The sequence below is a fragment of the Amphiprion ocellaris genome, chromosome 14 (genome assembly GCF_022539595.1).
Source record: "Amphiprion ocellaris isolate individual 3 ecotype Okinawa chromosome 14, ASM2253959v1, whole genome shotgun sequence".
NCBI classification, from domain to species: domain Eukaryota; kingdom Metazoa; phylum Chordata; class Actinopteri; family Pomacentridae; genus Amphiprion; species Amphiprion ocellaris.
Genome location: NC_072779.1, coordinates 29,902,354 through 29,916,652, shown reverse-complemented (window position 1 = coordinate 29,916,652; position 14,299 = coordinate 29,902,354). Strand labels below are relative to the sequence as shown.

Below are 14,299 nucleotides of genomic sequence, written 5' to 3'. Positions count from 1 at the left end.
ATTTTACAAATATTTGAAAGAAAAAAATTCAAAAATAAATGTTTAAGCAGTTTGCTTTTTCATTTTTTCCAAACAGATTTTCCCTTTTCTGCCAAATTACAGGTAATATCATGTAAATTTATGAATCATTTATTGAAAACCTGCTTCACCCCTGTGAAAAAGTAATTGCCCCCTAAACCTAATACCTGGTCGGTCCATTGGCAGCAACAACTGCATTTAAATGTCTGTAAAACAACCTATTTAAAGAGTGAAATAGCTGAGACATGACACACACTCAAGAGAATATAAAAATTAATTTAATAGTAAAAAATTAAAACTCCTCCTGCATACTAATATGCTTTACTTTTGGCATATCAGGGCAAACAAAGCCATAAGATTAATGGTATATTTGGTAATTTACCAAATGATATGATGACAAACTTTGTAACAGCCTCAGAGGCAACAAAAATATAACTTTGACTTATCGGTTTTCAAATTTCAAAACGTATCAGTGGATAGTAAAACAGCACATATTTTGCAGTACATTAGACATAATAACAAAATAAAGGAGCAAGACGTCACTGGAACAATAAATAACAGTCGTACTGGTGTTTAACAAGTTGACATCAAGTATAAGTGCAGTAACAAGTGACATCTGATCACTTTATAAAATGATGTAACATCAGCAGGAATGAAAAATGTTTCTTTCTCTATATAGAAAAAGCAAAATATCATAAACAGGAGAACTTAGAGGAAGGAAAAGTGAACTTCTGTAACAAACAGATCAAAATAAAGGGAATAATAAACCCCTTCTGTGGTCATAGAGCAGCGACTGCAGTGAGTGGTTCAGTTCTCTGACAGTCGGCAGCCAGAAGGTGATCCAAGGAGCTCTCAGCTGTCTGGTTGGAGGAAACTTCAACGGGTTCTTCAGGTAAAGCCGAGTAAGTCGGGACGGCGTTGAACATGACGAAACCCACGGTGATGACGACAAACGATACGATGTACAGGGCTGAGAACTGAGACACAGGACAGATGGTGTTACTCAAACGCTCAACATTCTGTTTTAGTAAAAGCCTCCATTTCACTGCAGGTCGCCAGCCAACATTTACAATCAATACATCAAAAATAAAACATCTGCTGTATGTAAAGCCACATTTCTTTCCAGTATTGGTAACACCTGTGGACTGCTAGAAAAACTGTGAACATATTAGTTACAGAATTGATATGTTCACCATTTCTTTTCATTTTTGTAGAATAAATAATCTAAGAATTTCAACTTTGGTTCAGTTTTTTATGATTTATGGGATTATGGCTGTCAGGGTTCTCTCTACTTCAGGCCATTAGTCATTAGTCTAGACATTAACTACCCTTTTCAGTTCAAATTATCCTGAAATTAACTGTTTAGTTTCTTGAATTAAAGCTGAACTGAAGATTGGTTCGTAATCATCCACAAAAAATTGCCTGATTTTTCAACTTCAAACGGTTCTCGAACTGCTCGTACTACTGTGTATAAATTAATCAAATCCAAGCTTAAAATCGCGACTTTTTCATTTAAAAAAAAAAAATCACTTAATTCTACGTCTTTTTAAAAAAAAAAATGCACCAGAAATAAAACATTTGCTGTGACTGCGACCAACAGTTATGTGACAAAAATTCACTGACTTTTCGTTGGAACTGCAAGCAGTGTTTACACAGAGCAGACCAGAGAAAACTACAGAAACAAATTAAAAATGTAAGTAGTAAAATGTTTATAGTATGTAGAGTCAGCATGATTTTACAGTGTTGGTAACACTTGTAGACACTCTGAAAGATGTTGTACATGCTGACTGCAGGTGTTTTCAATTTTTGTAAATTATATAATCCAATAAATTTCATCTTGATTTTCCTTTTTTTTTTTTTTTTTTTTAACAATTTATGAGATAATAACTGCACAGAAAATACCTGTGAGTTTTCTCTACTTCTAGTTGTGGTTGTGCTGCTTCAATAGAGGCATTCCATTAAGACATTTACACCAACTAGATTCGGTAAAAAAATCTAAAAATTCTGCACTCCCCGGTGCAAAGGAGAAGCCATTGCTGATTCAGTTAAAATCAACAATTATGTGACAAAAAAATAATTGACTTTTAGGCCGAACTGCAGGAAAAAAAATCTCTAATATGTAAAGCCATATTTCTTTACAGAATCTGTAAAACTGTGAAGATTAATTTTGTAATAAAATACGTTCACCATTATTATTTTTTGTAGAATAAATAATCTAAGAAAGGCAACTTTGTTTTATTTATGAATTTTTTAAATGATTTTTGGGATTATAAATGTCATTTTGCACAGACAACATTCCTGACTTTTCTCTGCTTCTAGTCATGGTTGTGTTATTTCCATAGAGGTTCAGGACTTTATATTGGAGTGAAAAAGTCCACACTATAAAAATATTCAAGTAAATCACAGATGGTCAAGCAGAAACTGTCCAAAAACTGAGTGATTTAAGGTGAAATGACTCATCATTAAATCTGTGCAACAAAATGAGACTCGGTCAGTCAATGCTGTAAACTAATTTCCCCTAACTTTTTTCATTGAGCTGTTGAGTCCACAGTGAGAAAAAAACACAAAAAACGTCTATAAACTGCTTGTGAGAGCAAATATTTTCCTGTTGTAAACACTCAAATCTTAAAAAACTAATTTTACAACGAGTCATAAATATTATCTTTGTTCTTTTTTCACTGTAGCAGAAACAAATGGATTCCTTTTTTAAATCAATTCAGTAATTTCTTTCCACTGTTGTGACACTAAAACAGAGCAAGATAATCCCTTTCATGATGGTCAATTTCAGATTTTAAGGGGAACAAAATTCCCAAAGCCCATTAAACTGGAATAAAAATCCCTCTCACCGTGTAGTGGAAGAGGAAGATGCCACAGAAGAGGCTGAAGAGGTCGGCGGTGAGCAGAGAGAGGTTGACTGCAGTGGCGCTGGTCATCTTCACCACCACCGGCATGAAGCTGTACAACACGAACATGCACAAGGCGTAACCGGCAAACAGCAGCGCTGCAACCAACAGACGACGGAGCAATTACGTTTCAGGTTCATCTTTAATTATTCAGCATTCTGACCGGACACAACGGAAAGTTTACTCACAAATGCGAAGATTCCACTTGATTTCTGCGACTGCGCGAGTCTCCAGGACGGCACTGCAGCAGGAAAAGTTAGAAGGATGAGGAAAAAATACACAAAACGATCAGAAAACGTGCTGCTACTGTGTCACACTTTAAATAGTTTTTGAACACTGAAGTATTTCATGTTTTTTAAAGATTTTTTTTCTGGCAGCCTTGAAGACAGATTCTCTTTATTTTTTGACCGACTTTTAATTATTATTTTACAATGTAGATTGAAGCTATGTTAGATTAAATAGCATTTCTCTAATTTCTTTTTACGTAAGACTAAACATGGTGTAATGTCCAGTACAGTTTGTTTTTTTATTATTTTTGCTTCTTTATAGACTCAGTAATTTTTTGCTAAACATACTAAAAGTCCCAGTTCTTTGTATAACTATTAATTAGCCAATTAAGAATTTATAGCTGCTCTATTTTGAATGGCAACAGTCCAATTATACATCAATAAAAAGCACAAAGTCTTACATTTCAAATGGTGTAAACCACTTTAAGATTCAAACACCCACAGCAATGACAGGTCTTCATTTTAATTAAGAGTACAGAAAAATCTAATTATGTGGTGCTCAATATTTTCTCTGTAAGAGTCCAACAAACAAATTGCTGCCAAGATTTTACATTTTAGAAGATGGAACTAAAATAACAACTTGTCCTTTTAGTAAATCTGACATTTAACTTTACATTTACTGATTAAAACCGACGTCTTTGTGTGACAGCAAAGTGATTGTTCCTGTTTTTCTTGTTTTCTGGCTCTGTTTGAGGCATGTGGCTCTAGCATGTAAGAACTGTTGCAACAACTCATGAAACAAAGGGGATTTAAACGTTAACTCACAGCTGTATGCCGCTGATGAGAGTCCCAAAGAGTCCCATCATGCCCAGGAATTCAACTCGACTCAAGTTCTTCACCGTGTGCTCCTGGCACAGGTTGGATACAGCATAGAGGGCAGCACTGAGCAGGACCAAGCCGTCGCCCAGAATCACGTCAGAATCTACACATAGAGACAAGGAGTTACATATTTTATTCTAATAATAATGAGAATAAGACGAAGACTAAGAAGACAAAGAAAAAGACGAAGAAGAGGAATGTAAAGAAGATGAAGAAGACAAAGAAGATGAAGATGAAGACTAAGACTAAGAAGACAAAGAACAAGAAGAAGAAGACAAAGAAGACGATGAACAAGAAGAAGAAAAAGCAGACGAAGACAAAGACCAAAAAGAACAAGTAGAAGAAGATGAAGAAGACTAAGAAGATGAAGAAGGTAAAGAAGACGATGAAGACTAAGAAAACAAAGAAGACGAAGAAGACGATGAAGACTAAGAAGACAACGAAGACGAAAAAGACGAAGAATAAGGCAGAGAAGACGAAGATGAAGAAGTAGAAAACAAAGAAGACGAAGAAGATTAAGAAGACGACAAAGAAGACAAAGAGGAAGAAAATGAAGAAGATGATGAAGAAGAAACACTCATGAAGCAGCTTCCAATGAAGAACCACAATGTTGTAAAAAAGAATTAAAACTGTCAATAACAAGAACTATGTTATAGGATAATTCCATTTTCTTTTATTCATCTATCGGCCTTTTATGTAGAGGATAAAATATACAACTGAGATTCAGAGCAACATTTAATCCTCTAAACCACAAAACTAAAAAAAAATCTCCAAAATCACAATATTGATCAGATAATGAAACTATAAAACAAAAACTAAGCATTTTACCAGTTTCTGTGTCTTTCAGTTTTGTTGGGGAAATTATCTAAATCTATCGCTTAAAATTAAAACAATTCATCTAAATCACTTTATTCAACAGGTCTCATTTAAAATTTTGCCAAAAATTTATCGCTTGCAGTAACCACATTCTGTAAAAAACTAAAAAATCTGCATTCCTCAGCACAACTGAGAAGTCATTGACCATACAAACAAATGAAAAATGTAAGTAGTAAAATACTTACAGTATGTAGAGTTAGCATGATTTCACAGTGCTGCTAACATTTGAGTACAAAAATGTTTTGTTTTTTTTTACACTAAATAATCAAATAAATTTCACAATTTAAAAAAAAAAATGGCAATTTTTGATACAATAACTGTGTCATACTGCACAGAAGACATTTGTGAGTTCCCTCTACTTCTAGTCATGGTTGTGCTGTTTCCATAGAGGGGCAGGACTTTATATTGCAGAATAATAAGCTCACAGTGAGCAAAACATGCAAAAAACATTCAGAAATTAATTGGCATTCATATAAACCTAATAGCAGACTTCTAACAACATTTAAGGTCATAAGCGTCGGCATCTTCAAGTCAGCCTCCACAGATGTGATAGTCATTTTTGTGCTTTAATAGCACGTTTTTTTTTTTTTTTTTTAATTTTAAATCAAATGCTACTCATGATTCAGTACTTTAATATGGGGATATATTTGACATTAAGAACAAGAAGTTGTCCTTACGGGATCCCTGGACTCTTCCAGCCAGAAAGTCGGCTCCCACCATGGCCCCCACGCCCAACAAACACACCATCACGGCCACGAAGTGCACCGGCTTGTAGCGAGTCTTCAGCGTGATCCAGGACAGCAGCATCAGCACCGGGATCACGAAGCAGTCCAGCAGCTGAAACAAAAAGGACAAGGTGGGCGTTTAATTGGTTTAGGAGGGTAGAATGGGAAAGACACATCACGTGACACGTACTGGGAGTGCTTGGCATTAACAGATAGTCACAACTCAATAAATTTAAAGGCGAAACTGGATTTCTTTTTTCAACATAATGGCAGAATAGTGGAAAATTAGTCACTTTTAAAGCAGTTCAATGTATATTTTTGGGGTATCGTGAAATAGGTGTCAGAATAATTGCTTTGTTTCTGCTAATATCATAAAATTCAACCTTCGGCTACATATACACAGGATATAACACTCACAGAGCGCAGTACTCCTCCAAGGCTGTTCATTCCCTCATATGGCATTGTCAGAAATGCAGCATTTGTTTATTAGTTATTGATGATCAGAAATCACAGCAACATAGAATGTGGCCATTTAATACAGATGTACCCACAAACAAAACGACCTTCCACTGAGCACAGGCGTGTGTTATGCATGTGTACGTTATGTACGGATACCGAATCGCATGACCTAAATATGCTAATGTCTTTATTAATTAGGAACACTATTGAAAGGCAGCACTGTTTGAGAAATATTAAGTATACTTTAGGAACAAAGAACAATTATTTACTTGTGTATTACTCAAAATAATAATGTAAGAACAAAACAAAGAAACAAAAAAAGAGTAAAAATGGCCTTTTTCAGTGCCAATATTCTGGCAGAAAAAAAAATTCACAAAAGTACATTACGTGTTAATAAATACAATTATTAGCCTTTATATAATGTTAAGCATATTTACATTTTTAAAAACAGCTCCAATATCTACAATCTATAAGAAGAATTTTATATATTTACATTTAAAACTACATTTACAGTTTTGAAGTTGAATTTAATAGTTTTGTCTTTCGTGTTAGAAAGGGACATTTCCTTTTAAAAAATAATTAAAATAGTTATTTTACATTAGACATATAAATTCATGGTCTGTCTTTGTTAATTTATTCAGATTTTTGTGTCTTTGAAAAATTGCGAAAAAATGAAAATAAAAAGGAAAATTTCCATAAATTGACAGAATGAGTTTTTGAGTGTAGAGTCCAAACCTTCATATTTTAAATATTTATCATAACTAATACTGTAGAGAGACTGACACATGGATATATTTATATAAACAGCTGGAAAAAGCACTCAGAGAGTGCAGCACTCTGCCAAGGCTGTTCATTCCCCCATACGGCATTGTCAGAAATGCAGCATTTTTAAATAAAAAAATATCATTAATATCATTTCCGAAGGATAAGTCCGCAGCAGTGGATTTGTAGTAGGATCGCAATCATGTGATCATCAGCAGGCAGCTGACGTAGTGTTTACTTGTTGTCATAGTTACAGTGACATCATGCCGCTATCTCGCAATGATAGAGAAATCTTTAACAAGTCCGTGGATCCAGACTATAAGCTGCATGACTGCCAGAATCTAATGAGGCGGTCCTTGTGCCATTTCTAACCTCCCCTGAAAATTTTATCTACATCTGGATGTCCATTTTTGGGTAATGTTGCGAACAGAGACAGACAGACGCCGATCGTCACATTACTCCGCCATTCCTTGGTGGAGTAATAAGATCAGAGTTGGCGGTTTACTCGTACCTGTATACTGGTCAGGGTGGTGAACTGGTACGCCTTCACAACTGCATAGTTTGCCTCCACATCTGCCACACCCATCACCAAATACTTCCACCACTTGGTCTGTAAAATCTGCAGGATGTTCCCGTCACCTGTAAAAACAGATATTAAACTAAAAAAAACTCCTCTGAATGCAGCTTCTACAATACGTTTAGTCTCCCAGCAAGTTGTTGCTCCATTTTGTTTCCATCTGCTTCCTTATGAGATCATTTTAAAATTTTATATTGTAATATTAATACTTTAATATTTTGAAATCTAGTGTGTGCATATTAGAGAGAGCTTAGATGACTAACAGACACTCTGAGTGAGAGCGTGGCAGTCAGACCTTTGCGTGTGATGAGGATTGAGGTGTAGGCTAGCAGCAGCAGGGCGTAGTTCAAGAAGCTCTGCAACATGGGAGTCTGAACTTCTTCCTCAACCAGGTACTGACAGCTCACCGCCGTCCCACAGATCAGCAGGGACAGGAACTGCCCCATGAGGATGGTCTTCAGCAGATGCCTGCAGCAACATCACCAGTCAAACACACAAACACAACAGAGAAGAAGAAGCTGAATCTAAAGGCAAAGCTCTCGGTTTTCCAGCTCAGCAGCTCAGGGTTAATCTGTGATCATTTGTTGTAAATGTAAAAAACAAGTTCACCAATACAAACTGTCAAAATACATTCAGTTCTTGGGTGTCTGCTTTTGAATTTGAGGCACGAAGGATGAGACAAATAACTTCAAAATCTCTCCATGACCAAAACTGCTCACATTGAAGGCATCTCAAAAAACACAAACTTTGATTTTGACAAATTAATCAAATGGAGATTTTAGCTAAAAGCACATTCACATGACCAGATTTAAATTCCACCTGCTGCATCAAAGCATGTACAACTGGATTCAGTAATGAAAAACCAAATTTGTATTTACTCACCGTTTTATTGGCCACAAATGCCACAGAAGTTCAATGTTACCTCAAAAAAAGTAAAACTAGATTTTGAAGTTCTGAAGTCATGCACATTCAATGATAACAATCTCACTGGCTGCAGTAGTTTTTAATTTGAATGCAATTATATGCAATAAATTATGTGTGCGGCAGGAATCTGCCTTAAAATAGACTTTAATATGGATTAAAGTAATCACAATATACATTAATTAGACTTCAGATCGATTTTCACTATTTTGAGTCTGTTTACATAATTTGTTCTCAGTTCTCTCTCGTAAAATCTTTTTATTTGATTCATGCACAGCTTGATAGCCTTTAATTGTGCTGTAACTTTTTTCTTATCATTTTATTGCCTGTTATTTACATTCATCTTTTAGTTGTGTTCTTTTGTGTTTTATACTACTGTTAGAATTTTACAGTGCTTTAGCTGAACTCCTGTTGTTTTTTCAAATGTGCTTTACAGATATATTTGATTTTATAAACCCAACCGATTAGCCTAATCCACTGGGCAGAGCTGTGTAGTTCTTGATCACCTAAAAAAGGACTAATCTGCACTAAATTCAGAATAAATTAAGACATATTACTTCCTGAAAGAACTGAACAGTTATGAGGAGATTTTACTTGTTTTACTATGAAAGTTTAGTGAAGAACGTCACAATACAAGAACAGAAATTTGGGGGAAAAAAAGAAATGGCGAAAACAATAAATTTAACTAAATCCAGAGTTGCAAGTTTCCGGATGGCTTCAGGCCACTGTAGTCTCTTGTCTCCTTTACAACACTGTTAACAAACCACTAATTATGAGCCACATTTTTCTCTTTTGTTGTCATTGTCTTCCACTGGTCAGCAGGTGTCACTGAGTGTTATAATAGAAATAGGAAAGTCAGGTATGGGTTGGCTTAAAATTAGTCGCTCTTAATCTTCATGAAACTGACATTAGACAGATGACAGCGCAAATGTTAAACTCGTCTAACACATCAGATGAGCCTGAAAATGAAACTGGACTCAATTCATTAAATAATTATACAACAGTCAGGTAAGTAGTATCAGTGACCATATAGCTCAAGGATTTAGAAATCACACAGGAACAACTATCAGTATATATTTTACAATTTAGAGCCAGTTCGCACACAAAAAGATCTTTTTGTCAGACTCATTTAAAAAACAGACGATTCAGATTAATACAAATTTACAATAAACTGCAAACCTTTCTGCAGCAACAAAAAAAAAGAATTCTAATTAAAATATTAAAGGTATAAAAACATGCATATTACATGTGTGTACATACAGACTTAAGGACAAACGTACACTGATTATCACATAATTGTGCTGTGGTCCTTGGTGGAGTAATTATAAAGGCTGCGCTATCATATATATCCATATACATATACATATATATACATATATGTACACACACACACACGCACACACACACACACATACACATACACATACACTATATTGCCAAAAGTATTCGCTCACCTGCCTTGACTCGTATATGAACGTAAGTGACATCCCATTCCTAATCCATATGGTTCGATATGACGTCGGTCCACCCTTTGCAGCTAGAACAGCTTCAACTCTTCTGGGAAGGCTGTCCACAGAGAAGGTGTCTCCACTGCTCTAGAGTCCAGTGGTGGCTGCTTTACACCACTGCATCCCACGCTTTGCATTGCACTTGGTGATGTATGGTTTAGATGCAGCTGCTCAGCCATGGAAACCCATTCCATGAAGCTCTCTGCTGAAGCACTGTTCTGGAGCTAATCTGAAGGCCACATGAAGTTTGAAGGTCTGTAGCGATTGACTCTGCAGAAAGTTGGTGACCTCTTGGCACTATGTGCCTCAGCATCCACTGACCCCGCTCCATCAGTTTACGTGTCCTACCACTTGGTGGCTGAGTTGCTGTCGTTCCCACACACTTCCACTTTCTTATAATACAGCTGACAGTTGACTGTGGAATATTTAGGAGTGAGGAAATGTCACGACTGGATTTGTTGCACAGGTGGCATCCTATCACAGTTCCACGCTGGAATTCACTGAGCTCCTGAGAGCGACACATTCTTTCACAAATGTTTGTAAAAGCAGTCTGCAGCCTAGATGCTTGATTTTATACACCTGTGGCCATGGAAGTGATTGGAACACCTGATTCTGATTATTTGGATGGGTGAACCAATACTTTTGGCAATATAGTGTATATGTTAGCAACATTACTCAACAGACTGACGGATTTAGATGAAATTTTCAGGGAAGGTAAGAAATGACACAAGGACCACCTCGTTAGATTCTGGCAGTCATGCAGCTTATAGTCTGGATCCACGGATTTGTTAAAAGTTCTGTATCATTGGCATCACGGCATCAGTGTAACTATGACAAGTGAACACTACTTCAGCTGCCTGCCGACGATCACATGATTGCGATCCTACTACAAATCCACTGCTGTGGACTTATCCGTCGGAAAAGACACAAGGAACAATTGATTAAATTGTGGGGGTGTTTCTGAGTCCCATCAGTTCCCGCTGTCTGCTACATATTTAGGCTACGCAATTTGGTATCTGTACATAACGTACACATGAATAACACGCCTGTGCTCAGCGCAAGGTCATTTTGTTTGTAGGTACATCTATATTAAATGGTCACATTCTATGTTGCCCTGATTTCTGCCACGAATTTTGTAAACATTTCATCTGTTGGAAATGATACAACGACTGATCGCTTTCTTATTTAATTTGTGCTGAAACACTTTAACCTTTAAAATCTGATAAAACGTTCTGCAGAAATACTTTTACAGGAATTCGTCCTGATTGCTGTGATTTTAAACTTCAGCTAAATGATGATCAGCAGACTTTTTTTATTACACACAGTAACTGACGTGAGACCACGGGTGTCAAACATACGGCCCATGAGCCAAAACAGGGCCGCCAGAGGATCTAATCAGGCCCAAGAGGTGACTTTGCAAAGTCTAATCATTACAGAGATGACATTAACTGCAATTCTTTTGGTATTTTAAATTTGTCCACTGTACTGCCACAACCTTTATGTATTTTGCAGAGGGATAAATTAACCTTCTTCCTTAATAGTATGTCAGTTCAGGAGGTCAAGATTACTGCACAGATGCAGAAGTTAATGTAAGTTTAAAATAATTTCTAGATCTTGACAAGTTGTTTGGGACATACAGTAAAATACTACATTGTTCAGTTCCAGACACCTGTGACTGAACGTTTTGCGCCTTTGTAGATACGCTAAGATCTGCAGGTTGTGATGCACAAATGATAAACTGAGGCATAATGTTGTTAAAATTCCATTTGCTTTTCTTCAGAAATTTCAGTTTGTTCATAATGTTCTGTAAAACGATAGTTCATTAAATGTGAACATTTTCAGAAAGTACTTGTTTGCACTAAAACAAAGGAAAACATTAGTTATTTATAGATTATTATGCTGTGATGTTACTGGTCCACTTGATATCAGTTGAGCTGAATGTAGCCCCTGAACTAAAATGATTTAGACTAAACTACAGGTGAACACAGTAGAAAGTTTTAAACGGTTCTTCAAAAAATGAAGCATCAACACATTTTAAAAAGAACTTTCTAATTATATATCTTCTGAAAACATCTCAAATGTATTAGGATCAACATATACAATACATTAAATGAAAATTACAGACAGATTCTTTTGTAAACAGCTAGATCGGTGCTCACCATGTGAAGACGTCTCTCAGGTTGTAACTGTACAAACCACAGGCGAGTCTCCATTTCCCACACATTCTGTTCTCCTCTGGCCCTTCTATCTCTGTGAGAGCTAAACCGAGAGAGACAGAAGGAGCGAGAAAGATTAAAACCTTGGAAAAAAATTTAGAATTAGTGTCTTTTAAAATGAATATCTTCAGATTATCCAAGCAGAACATGGTGCAAAATCTCCACAGGAATGCAATGTGCCTCATAAAATGATTCTCACTCGGATCATGGGACAGATGGATTAAAAAAAAAAAAGGAGGAATCTTATAGGAAGACATTATTATAAAGCCAGTCAGACAAAAGGAATAAAATACTAAAAACAAAGGGAAAACATGGAAAAATAGAATTAGGAATTAGTGTACATTTGAGGTCTTGGGGTTCAAACACAGGTATAGATGTCAATATTTCAGTTTCAATGTTGAGGACATGTATCTAAAAGCATGAAAGAAAAAGTTGTATTCAGAAAAATCATTGCAACGTTAAGCTACAGAACAATAAATGAATGAAAGCAATGCAGCATATGTAAGAATTACCACACTGTGCCTGAAATTCATGTTTTCTTTTATATTAATTCTTTTCACCAAGCAGAAAAGACAAATTATGGAGTTTAAAAATCACCAGAATTCAGGGAACTGAGTGGGTTAACAGGCAACCATGACAAGCCACACTTACGTTAACTATAATCCGAATTTTAATATAGCCCCCACTGATTTGTAATATGTATTTATTTACGTTTTAGCAGCTATAAATGACTGGCGATAACTATAAAAACGTTAAAAACTGTGACTTTTTAAATGAAGTCTGGTGTATGTTACTCTACTCGCCACTGACAGCTAAATTACCAACAGCTAAATAAAAAAACAATCAGCTTATGTACTGATAAATCAGAATTAAATATATTCATACGTACGTTTTGCTCTTCAGTCATGTCAGGACAGATGTGCGGACGTTTTCCAGCTGTAGTAAAATGTTATATTTCTCACATCCGCACCATGTTAGGATCCACGCTGCTTGAATCAGTCTAACATCGTGGTCCTTAGTCCCGCCTCCTGCGCTCTGATTGGTCGGAGATAAACTGACTGACGCGTGCTTCGTGCAGTCAAACTTGGCGTGGTGCTGATGAGAGTGACAACAAACTTTACTCATCAAAATGTGATACACCATTTAACTGCAATTTTTAAGTGTTTTATTTGAGTAGTTTCATTTTATGTGACTTTATACTTCTACTCCACCACATTTTATGTTTTTTTCAAAACATTATCATATATCTAGATATATGGATGAATTACAGGACTGACTTACCAGGCCAGGGGTCAAAACAATAAGCAGTCTCCTTGAATTCATCAAAACACTCACAAAGCAAAGAAAAAAGAAACACAAAGAGATGCAAAATATTCACAAACACACAGAAAACAACTTTGGAGAGAAGCAAAGCACCTAGAAATAGATGCAAAATCACAAAGAAGAGACAACAAAACAGTGTAATCACAGAGAAACTCAAATGAAGTATAAAAGTGACTGATTAATAATGAAGAGAAGGAAAACAACCACTAAAAAGGGACAAAACAACCACAAGGAAACAGAACAGTGATACAAAATGGTGTAAAACCCTAAAAAGGGTGTAAAATTATTTTTAAAAAACTAGATAAAAACAATAAAAAGCAAAAAATAATCACAGAGAAACACAAAACAACTACAAGGAGACATAAATAACTACAGAGGCACAAAAAGATGCAACGTAATCATAAACATAGATGCAGAATGATGAACAGTGATGCAAAAATACACAAAAGAGCACAAAACAAACACAAAGAAACAGAAAAATGACAGACAGATAAAAAACAATAACTACAGAGACAAAAAAGATTCATAATAATCACAAACACACATAAAACAGCTTTGGATAGAAGCAAACGAACTACAAAAAGATGCAAAATAAAAATTAACTAAACTGTACAATCGACCTCAAAGACATTCAAATGGACTACAGAAAGAAAAAGTGATGTAAAATATTAAATGAGAGATGCAAAATTTGTTTTAAAATCAGGCAAAGACACATAAAAGCGCAAAAATAATCACAAAGAAACAAGAAACAACTATAGATAAACTTAAAACACAGAGTTGCAAAAAGATGCAAAATAATGATAAACAAAAATGCAAAATGATACAAAAGGGACACAAAAACACACAATAGAGCACAAAACAAACACAAAGAAAGAGAACAGTGACAGACAGATTAAAAAAAAAAT

At 35.6% G+C, this 14,299-nt stretch overlaps 1 protein-coding gene across 2 annotated transcripts; it reads right to left on the bottom strand.

Moving 5' to 3' along the window:
- Window positions 1-274: 274 nt before the first annotated feature.
- On the bottom strand, window positions 275-13,112 carry LOC111585878 (solute carrier family 35 member F2-like). Of its 2 annotated transcripts, none has more exons than XM_035941620.2 (9): window positions 12,961-13,112; window positions 12,015-12,114; window positions 7,722-7,894; window positions 7,361-7,488; window positions 5,581-5,740; window positions 3,974-4,130; window positions 3,110-3,162; window positions 2,865-3,019; window positions 275-995 (listed from the first exon to the last, which is right to left on the bottom strand). In XM_035941620.2, the coding sequence occupies exons 2-9, from the start codon at window positions 12,077-12,079 to the stop codon at window positions 798-800; spliced, it is 1,089 nt and encodes a 362-aa protein (XP_035797513.2). In that variant the 5' UTR covers window positions 12,080-12,114; window positions 12,961-13,112; the 3' UTR covers window positions 275-797. The 2 variants fall into 2 exon arrangements, with proteins under 2 accessions (XP_035797513.2, XP_023151276.2); XM_023295508.3 differs by having other exon boundaries at window positions 12,015-12,120; window positions 12,961-13,099.
- Between the last annotated feature and the right edge of the window lie 1,187 nt (window positions 13,113-14,299).